Source organism: Hyperoodon ampullatus (assembly GCF_949752795.1).
Source record: "Hyperoodon ampullatus genome assembly, chromosome: 2".
NCBI classification, from domain to species: domain Eukaryota; kingdom Metazoa; phylum Chordata; class Mammalia; order Artiodactyla; family Ziphiidae; genus Hyperoodon; species Hyperoodon ampullatus.
The window spans coordinates 118,482,643-118,493,662 of NC_136915.1; the positions used below are offsets into that span (position 1 = coordinate 118,482,643).

Here is an 11,020-nt window from a genome sequence, read left to right on the forward strand (position 1 = left end):
CAAATGTACATTTCATGATAAAGTAGCTGCCAAAAATCACTGACTCACTAACTGGAAGAAGGCAATAGAGAATATGAGAATAAGAAATGTGTTGGGAAAAAATAAAGAATCAGAAACTTCATCTGGGTTAGAAATTTTGATGGGGCGGGAGAACATTAACTGAATAGAGGGAAATTCTTCATAGCTGAGCAAGGGAAACTTACTATGAAGTGTTGGGTGGAATCTAAAGAGATTTTGAAATATTAAATATTGATGACAACAAAGAGGGTGTTTAGGCTTAAACCTCATAGTTCTCCTTAGAGTCTATTAAAAACAAAGACAGTGTACATTTGGGGTTTTGAGGGGCTCCCTAATCTCCTTTCATATACTTTGCCACCATCTACTAGGTCCTGTCTGGTCTGCCCCTGCTCTCCTGCCTCATCTCCTACCTTTCTCTCCCCTACTCACTCCAATCACACTGACTTCCTCATTCTTCAAACCAGCTGCTGTTGCCTTAGAGACTTTGTACTTGCTGTCCTCCTTTTCTACACTCTTTCCAGCACTCCCTTACTGTGAAACTCTGCTCCAATGTCATCTCATCAGAGAGAGCTTTCTTAATCACCATGTTTAAGTAGCAGTCTCCTTCCCATCACTCCCTATTGCTTTGTCTTACTTTATTTTTCCTCATAGCAGTTTTGACTACTAAAGCATTGTATGTGTGTATTTACTTATTGTCTTCCCCACTTTGCACCCCCATGAGAATATAATTGCCATGCAGTCCTTGTCTGTTTTGGTCACTAGTATTTCCCTAACAATTAGTGGATGATTATTAAATATTTGTTGAAAGAATAAATAATTTTTTGGCTACTGACCCAGTTACCCTTTTTCTAGCAATAAAAAGCAAGGTAGAAAACTCAGAGCAAGAGAGAGAGTGAGGGCAAGAGATAACTCTACTGCTTTCTGCGTCTTGGTGTGGAAGGTCCATGGTGTAAACTGATTAATAAGAAGGAGAAGTTGGCTAACTGTAACTGCTTTCCATTCCAATATTCTCATGTTGTTAACAACAACAACAAAAAATTACATAGGTCCAGAGGCCGGGGCTTCAAAGCATGGTTAGTAAAAGTGTCCTGAACTAGGGATCAAGAAACATGTTCTAGTCAAGGCTCTGTTGCCAACCAGCTAAATGACCATGACTAAGTAGTCACTTACCTGTTAAACCGCAGAATTCTAGTTGGTAAATGAAATAAAATTCCTCTATCACTTTGAGGAATTATGAAGATTAAATGACACTAGGCAGCTCTACCCACCACCAGTCCCTCCCATCTGGAAACTTACACAATCCTCTTAGATAGCCTCATCCACCAGAGGTCAGACAGCAGAAGCAAGAAGAACTACAGTCCTGCAGCATGTGGAACAAGAACAACATTCACAGAAAGATAAGCAAGATGAAAAAGCAGAGGGCTATGTACCAGATGAAGAAACAAGATAAAACCCCAGAAAAACAACTAAATGAAGCGGAGATAGGCAACATTCTAGAAAAATAATTCAGAATAATGATAGTGAAGATGATCCAGGACCTCGGAAAAAGAACGGAGGCAAAGATCGAGAAGATGCAAGAAATGTTTAACAAAGACCTAGAAGAATTAAAGAAAAAACAAACAGAGATAAACAATACAATAACTGAAATGAAAACTACACTAGAAGGAATCAATAGTAGAATAACTGAGGCAGAAAAACGGATAAGTGACCTGGAAGACAGAATGGTGGAATTCACTGCTGCAGAACAGAATAAAGAAAAAAGAATGAAAAGAAATGAAGACAGCCTAAGAGACTTCTGGGACAACATTAAATGCACCAACATTCGAATTATAGGGGTCCCAGAAGGAGAAGAGTGAGAGAAAGGACAAGAGAAAATATTTGAAGAGATTATAGTCGAAAACTTCCCTAACATGGGAAAGGAAATAGACACCCAAGACCAGGAAGAGTACCGAGTCCCATACAGGATAAACCCAAGGAGAAACACACCGAGACACATAGTAATCAAATTGCCAAAAGTTAAAGACAAAGAAAAATTATTGAAAGCAGCAAGGGAAAAAGGACAAATAACATACAAGGGAACTCCCATAAGGTAAACAGCTGATGTCTCATCAGAAACTCTACAAGCTGGAAGGGAGTGGCATGATATACTTAAAGTGATGAAAGGGAAGAACCTACAACGAAGATTACTCTACCCGGCAAGGATCACATTCAGATTCAATGGAGAAATAAAAAGCTTTACAGACAAGCAAAAGCTAAGAGAATTCAGCACCACCAAACCAGCTCTACAATAAATGCTAAAAGAACTTCTCTAACTGGGAAACATAAGAGAAGAAAAGGACCTACAAAAACAAACCAAAACTGTTAAGAAAATGGTAATAGGAACATACATATCGATAATTATCTTAAACGTGAATGGATTAAATGCTCCATCCAAAAGACTCAGGCTTGCTGAATGGATACAAAAACAAGACCCATATATATGCTGTCCACAAGAGACCCAGTTCAGACCTAGGGACACATACAGACTGAAAGTGAGGGGATGGAAAATGATATTCCATGCAAATGGAAATCAAAAGAAAGCTGGAGTAGCAATACTCATATCAGAAAAAATAGACTTTAAAATAAAGAATGTTACACGAGACAAGGAAGGACACTACATAATGATCAAGGGATCAATCGAAGAAGAAGCTATAAAAATTATAAATATATATGCACCCAACATAGGAGCACCTGAATACATAAGGCAACTGCTAACAGCTATAAAAGAGGAAATCGACAGTAACAGAATAATAGTGGGGGACTTTAACACCTCATTTGCACCAATGGACAGATCATCCAAAATGAAAATAAATAAGGAAACAGAAGTTTTAAATGACACAATAGACCAGATAGATTTAATTGATATTTATAGGACATTCCATCCAAAAACAGCAGATTACACTTTCTTCTCAAGTGCGTATGGAACATTCTCCAGGATAGATCACGTCTTGGATCACAAATCAAGCCACAGTAAATTTAAGAAAATAGAAATCATATCTAGCATCATTTCTGACCACAAGAGAAATTAGAACTCTTGCATTCCTATACGTTAATGATGAAAATTCTGAAAGAGAAATTACAGAAACACTCCCATTTACCATTGTAACAAAAAGAATAAAATACCTAGGAATAAACCTACCTAGGGAGACAAAAGACCTGTATGCAGAAAACTATAAGACACTGATGAAAGAAATTAAATATGATAGAAACAGATGGACAGATATACCACGTTCTTGGATTGGAAGAACCAATATTGTGAAAATGACTATACTACTCAGAGTAATCTACAGATTCAATGCAATCCCTATCAAATTAACAATGGCAGTTTTTACAGAACTAGAACAAAAAATCTTAAAATTTGTGTGGAGACAAAAAAGACCCCGAATAGCCAAAGCAGTCTTGAGGGAAAAAAACGGAGCTGGGGAAATCAGACTCCCTGACTTCAGATTACGATAATCAATAAAAAGCTACAATAATCAAGACAATATGGTACTGGCACCAAAACAGAAATATAGATCAATGCAACAAGATAGAAAGCCCAGAGATAAACCCACACACCTATGGTCAACTAATCTATTGCAAAGGAGGCAAGGATATACAATGGAGAAAAGACAGTCTCTTCAATAAGTGGTGCTGGGAAAACTGGACAGCTACTTGGAAAAGAATGAAATTAGAACACTCCCTAACACCATACACAAAAATAAACTCAAAATGAATTAGAGACCTAAATGTAAGACAGGGCACTATAAAACTCTTAGAGAAAAACATAGGAAGAACACTCTCTGATATAAATCACAGCAAGATCCTTTTGACCCTCCTCCTAGAGAAATGGAAATAAAAACAAAAATAAACATATGAGACCTAATGAAACCTAAAAGCTTTTGCCCAGCAAAGGAAACCATAAACAAGATGAAAAGACAACTCTCAGAATGGTAGAAAATATTTGCAAATGAATTAACGGACAAAGGATTAATCTCCAAAATATATAAACAGCTCATGCAGCTCAATATTAAAGAAACAAACAACCCAATCCAAAAATGGCCAGAAGACCTAAATAGACATTTCTCCAAAGAAGACGTACAGATGGCCAAGAAGCACATGAAAACCTGCTCAACATCACTAATTATTAGAGAAATGCAAATCAAAACTACAATGAAGTATCACATCACACCAGTTAGAATGGGCATCATCAGAAAATCTACTAACAACAAATGCTGGAGAGGGTGTGGAGAAAAGGGAACCCTCTTGCACTGTTGGTGGGAATGTAAATTGATACAGCCACTATAAAGAACAGTATGGAAGTTCCTTAAAAACTAAAAATAGAATTACCATGTGATCCAGCAATCCCACTCTGGGCTGGGCATATACCCAGAGAAAACCATAATTCAAAAAGACACATGCACTCCAATGTTCATTGCAGCACTATTTACAATAACCAGATCATGGAAGCAGCCTAAATGCCCATCGACAGACGAATGGATAAAGAAGTTGTGGTATGTATATACAATGGAATATTACTCAGCCATAAAAAGGAACGAAATTGAGTTATTTGTTGAGATGTGGATGGATCTAGAGACTGTCATACAGAGTGAAGTAAGTCAGAAAGAGAAAAACAAATATCGTATATTAATGCATGTACATGGAACCTAGAAAAATGGTGCAGATGAACCAGTTTGCAGGGCAGAAGTTGAGACACAGATGTAGAGAACAAATATATGGACACCAAGGGGGGAAAGCCACGGGAGTTTGGGGATGGTGGTGTGCTGAATTGGGTGATTGGGATTGACATGTATACAATGATGTGTATAAAATTGATGACTAATAAGAACCTGCTGTATAAAAATATAAAATAAAATTCAAAAATTCAAAAAAAATGACACTAGATTTCTCTCAGGTGTATATATCAACAGAGAAGAATGTAGAACCCCCAAAGGGAGTCTTGCCATGAGGAGCACCCTATTTCTGCCCCCGTGTCATGCACCATGACTTAGTGATGAAGATTCAGACTGCCTGAGCTTGAATCCTGCTTCTTCCAGGCACTAGCCATGAGACTTTGGGAAATTTAACCACCTCTCTGTGTCTCAGTTTTATCAGCTTCTAAATGAAGCCAATAGACTAATAGCACTTACTTCATAGAAACGTTATGAGAGTTAAACAAGTTAATATATGTAAACCTATTGGAAAAGTACCTTGCATATACTAGGCACCATAGGCGTTTGTTATGTAAAATGAAAGCATTATTACAGAGATTAAGATAATACCCCAGACAACTTTTATGTGTTCCAAAAGAAGAGCTGCAGTATTGGGGAGATGTTAGAGAAGGCCAACATGAAGCTATTCATGGGAGGGGAAATAAGGAAGGGTAGACTGTTGCTTAATAGTGACCCAAACCCCCTCACTTCTTCAGGATTCTTCAAGTCAGTATTTCTTGTCCTTTTTTTGACTCCAACTAACCTTCCCCTCCTCTCCTCCCATTCACTGCCTGCCTGAATATTGCAGGCCTGGAAGGGTGACCAGACGTAGCACCACCCAATGGCACCCAGAAGAGAGGTGGTTGTAACCAGTTATTCTGAGTGAAGTGAAGTAGCAGGCAAAGAGGAAACAAAGTGTTAGCAGCCAGAAGTTTTGTGTCATTCTCCATGAGGATGGAAAGTCCTTGGTTATGAGGTTTTAGAAAAAAGGAACCTACCACCCCCATACAATAGTATGCTATTTTCTGCTGAATTTTATTTTATTTTATTTTATTTTACTTTATATTATCTTTACTGAGATTTGGGTTGACTTGAATCCACTTCTGCAACACACACACACATACACACACACACACACACACACACAGATTCTCAAAACAGAGATGTGGTCCTGGCCACCCATTGTTTTATCACTACTCGGCACTGTAAGCATATAATAAAACATCGAGTATAACAAAGGAAATGTGGGTACATACCTCTACTAACATCAGCCCCCCAATTGATTTTCACACCTCTTTCTTTTCCAACTTCCATGTAGATGAGTTTAGATACCCCCAAACTTACAGATTCATCCTTCTCTTAGGTTCAAGAGAAGAAAGGTTTGATTTAGGAAATACTTGAATAGCCCAAGTGGCCTAGCACTGACTTTTGGGCTCCTGTTGTGAAGTCACTCTGGCTGCTTTGTGGTTCACCATATTGATCTCTAGGGCTGCTTTGTGGATTGGGTTGGTGTGGTGGGTCATACCCCCTCTACTGGAGTCCCGTGTTGTCACAAGTATGCAGCTTCAAGCCTCTACTTGGAGACTGGATTTTTAAGTTAATGTCCTGACACCTAGTTTTCCCCATACTTAATACATTTTTTCTTGTCTATAACTGGGCTTTTGCTTTTTTTTTTTTTTTTGAGCAATAGCCAATATTTATTGAGCACTTACTATGTGCCAGGCATTTGTGCTAAGCTCTGTATCATTGAATCTTTACAATGATTTGCTTTATTTATTTTTTAAAATATTTTTATCGATTATACTCCATTTAAAATTATTAGAAAATAATGGCTATATTTCCCTGTGCTATACAATACACCCTTTTGCTTGTCTGTTTTATACATAGTAGTTTTTTTTTAAACAACTTTATTGGAGTATAATTGCTTTACAATGGTGTGTTAGTTTGGGCTTTTGTTTTTAAGCCGTTTCTGAGTGTCTATGGTAGTAGTCTGCTCAAATCGCTTTCTAGAACAGAGGCTTGGTCTTTATCTTGAAGGCCTCTCTTTATTAGGACTTTGGACTAGTGGCAAATTGACTCTTGCCAGGACCCTTCTCCAGGCATGAAGTCCTGTCTCTAACCCCCAGGATGATGGTTGGGGTCTACTTATCCAGAAACAGATATCCAGAGGGGCCCACTCACTTCCCTTGTACTTTTAAGTATCACCTACTGGAACACACCATGACTGTTCTCTACGTTCAACAAGACATCAAGACCTTGTTGATACTGGACCCTTGTTTGTTTTGAAAAAGAAAATTCAAATCAACACATAACCATGTTCATGTGAATGATACCTGAACCTGTCTGGATATGGTCATTTACTTGGATATTCTTCCTTGCTGGCCTGCCTAAACTTCTGTTATTGGCAAAGGCCTGGCCTCTAACCCCCATCCTCCTCTGTAGGTAGGTATAGAGATAGGCCCAGCCTCTTCTGAATAACCCTTTCTTGTTGGGAATAAATCACCATTCATGATAAATCCTAAAGTTGGATAACCATCAATCTCAGGGACAATTCTACTTCAGCATCAAAGTGGGTGAAGGCAGCACTGCTTAGTGGTTAAGCCTAAAGATACTGGAGTTCAAATCATACTTCCCCCACTTTTTGGCTAAATGACTTCTGATTTTCTGTGTTAATGTCTTCATCTGTAAATTGGGATATTAATAGTATCCATCTCATAAGGTGTTGTGAGGATTAGACAAAATAACAAACGTACGCTACTTAGAGTAATGCCAGACATGTAGTGATTGCTTCATAAATGGTTAATTATTACTATTATTGACAGGAGAGAGGAGAAAGGAGCAAGTGGAGGGGCTGGAGAAAGAGAAGTGAGAAAGGTGTGGAGAAAAGGAAGAATTAAAGGAGTGTGAGAAAGAACACATAGAAGGGCATGAAGCAAAAGTGGTGGATTCTTGTCTTCTACCCCAAAGGGTAGGTAGCTAGTAGAATACTTGGAGGGACAGTCAGAGTCACAGTGTTCACAGGTCACGATGAGGAAGTTGAGATTACAGAGCATAAGACTGTGAGTCTTGGTTCTTAGAGAAAACTTTTCCAACATGGAATGGTCATGAGCTTTGCACACTCAGACTCCTCTTATTTCAGTGGTTTCAAGGGAAAATGGGATTTCCAACCCCCTTTTCCCACTGCATTTCAGCTGCTTCCACTGCTCTGAATTCCAGGGAAGTAAGTAAAGTCAGTGTTGATGTCTAAGCCCAGTGCTAAATATAAGGGACCACCTTTGCCAGGAATAGCAGCAGGAGGGATTTCGGGTATATTTTTGCCTCAGGAAATGTTGGTGGAATAAACTTTAAAAGGTAAACAGATCCATTCAGCAAAGGCAAATTGTACCTGAAAGTACTTTTAGTTTTACTGCTATAAAAACAAGTCCCCACCCCTCATTTATGGATCCCTGACAAAATGAATATTTCATCCCTGGTTTTCTCTTATGGAACCCCAAAAGCCCACACCTAAGCTTAAATTCCCACCATCTTTTCATCTGCTCATGTTCCTTGGATCATCCTAAACAGAGGAGTCTCACCCAGGATCTCAGTGCAAGAAAGCCCTGGCTCCTCCTAAAACCATGTGAAAAGCAAGTGTGAAAAACAACAGCATTAGCTAATATTTGTTAAGCACCTACTATATTCAGATACTGTGCCAAGTGTTGTACATGGATTATCATTTTGGTTCTCAAAAAAATCCTATTTTACTAATAGTTCTCCCATTTTGAAATCTAAATAACATTTTTGGGACCCAGGATGGGCTGCCCCCAAATATGCCACAATGGCATATTGATTACTATTATTACTTTTTGGCCATGCCACTTGCAGGGATCTCAGTTCCCCTACCAGGGCTAGAACCCGGGCCATGGCAGTGAAAGCCCAGAATTCTAACCATTAGGCAACCAGGTAATTCCCAATGTTGATTATTTTGAATTGAATTTCCTTAAGAAGCAGCCAGTGCAAGAGGGAAACTCTGACTCTTCTCTGTCCCCCTGAAAGCAGAAAATAAATCTCCCATGTGAAAGGTGCACTCCCTATATCTGGAGGTACAAGGACATCCTTATCGCCAGAGACAGGGAATTTGGGGCAAGAAGCTTGTATAAACAAACCTTGTTACTTTAATTTACTACTTCAAGCCCAAACTCTGTTTACATTCTTCACTGATTGAGCACCCAAAGCCTAAGTTTCTTTGTCCTGTTGATTCTTCACAAGTTTATTTTTTCTTTGTCTAAATAGTATAAAAGCTGTTTGTGTTGGCCACTTGTTAGGTCTAATTTCTATGAGACTTCTGTGTGCACAACTTAAAATTTGTCTCTTTTCTCCTATAATCTGTCTTGTGTCAATTTTATTATTAGTCCAGACACAGGAACTCAAGAGGGGGAAGAGGGGAAATGGTCCCCTTCCTGACAACAGGTGGAGTTTATATAACTTTCCCAAAGTCCTAAAACTAATGGATGAATGATTCACTGCTAGCTGATTTGACAACTTCGATTTCAGTTTCAGTAGATGAGGCAAGTGTATCTTAGAGCTGCCTTTCATCGTAGCATGTTTTGCCCTTTGAAGAGTATCAAGGACATGGAAACTGAATGAGTGAAGAAGTCAGAAAAGTGTGGAGCAGAAAGAACTATAGCCCTGGGGTTAACAGAACAAATGTCCATTTCCAGCTCTACCAATTTCAGGTTGTGAAATGTCAGGTGAATTGTTTAACTTGAATCTTAGATTACACTTTTTTTGCATAATGGAATTAATAATATCTCTCTTGCTTATTTAAATGATTTTAGTATGTATCACATAAGAATGTGGGCATAAAAATTGTAAAATGCTTTCCAAGTTAAGTGGTATCAAGTACCACCCTGTCCAGCCCTTCTTTGGAAGATTGGGAACATCCCTAGATTTACACTTAGGTTCTATCCAACTTTTTTCCCCATCTACTTGCATTTTCTACGTGTATGTCAGGATGACTAACATAGGCTCTAAAAACTTGACCTGCCCAGTGGATACAATCTCTATGAATCTCACATTAAATGAGCCACAGCTTTAAATGGTTAAGGGAACCAGAGAGACCAAGGTGCATGGATTCTACCTTTTCAAGAAATCCTAACCCACTAGATTCTCTGTGTTCTAACTCATGCCAGGAATTTGCTAGTGCATTTCCAAAGTTGGTAAGAGACACTATAAGTAGATTTAGAAGTGCCAAATATAGTCAGTTTTTACAGAAATAAGGCAATTGTTAGGATTCAATGAGATAATATATGCAATGACAGAGCACTCCCAGAACTATGTTGATGTTACATAGTTTTCTTTGTACTAACAACAACCAATATTCATTTGACCTTTATACTTTACTGTAAGCCATAAGTAAGAAAACCAGAATTTTCAGTTCAACTTCTCTGTTTATTTTTTGAGAACTAACTTATTTGTAAAACAGGGATAATAATCTCTTCTCCATTTATTTTAGGGTTTTTGGATGACAGAAGCAGAGCAATAGCTCCGAATTTGCTTTGAAAATAAAGGGGGCTTATAGCGATGAAGTTTTTACAATGATAATTATAGTCATGCATCTCTCTAATCTGTTGGAGCAATGAAATAATTGAGAAGGGTCTATCTCTGTTAAAATCTATATAACACATTCTAACACCCCCCAAAAAATTGCTTTTAAGTTTTTCAAGGTTTTGGATTATCTGTTCCTCTGTTGGATTTCTGGGCAGGTCTACCATGTGCTGACTCTTCTGAGCAGAAGGGTTTGTCTCAGATCTTTAGAGACTGAATACAAATAAAATTCAGAAATATAAACTCTAAAGCTGAAAAACAGTTAGGTTTGGATCTTAGGTCTCTTCCCAGTCAGTTGGATCCCCTTTGAGACCCAGGATGTTTCTGTTAAAGCAGATCAAAAGGGCATTTCAATGTCTTCCTTAAGGGAAATTTCTAAAACAACAGAAAATTAGGAGGGGATCAGCAAGGGTCAGAACTCACAGGTTTGTAGGCAAAGGAGCAAGATCCATAGGTGGTGAAGAGCCATCTTCTTCCAGAGTATGAATTTCTGGGCAAAAGTATGGCTGTCTTCCCGTGGAGAATCAGTCTCACTTCTGCTTTCATGCCCCTTTTTATAGAAGGCATTGAAGAAAGGAAGTGAGTTAGCTGATGAAGGAAATGCTAGTTTTTTTTTTCTACTGTATAATTAATTATTTTTTCAACAAATATTTATTGAATAACTACTATGTGTCAGACACTCTTCT

At 38.3% G+C, this 11,020-nt stretch overlaps 1 protein-coding gene across 2 annotated transcripts in view; it reads right to left on the minus strand.

Annotated features, from left to right (window-relative positions):
• Positions 1–10,803, minus strand: part of CD84 (CD84 molecule) — a gene marked incomplete at both ends in the record, with an annotated part of 35,446 nt that extends 24,643 nt beyond the window's left edge. For both annotated transcript variants that reach the window (XM_079696473.1, XM_079696472.1), the window contains one exon: positions 10,758–10,803. In XM_079696473.1, the coding sequence (XP_079552599.1) occupies positions 10,758–10,803 (46 nt within the window). The remainder of the gene's footprint in view (positions 1–10,757) is intronic.
• Between the last annotated feature and the right edge of the window lie 217 nt (positions 10,804–11,020).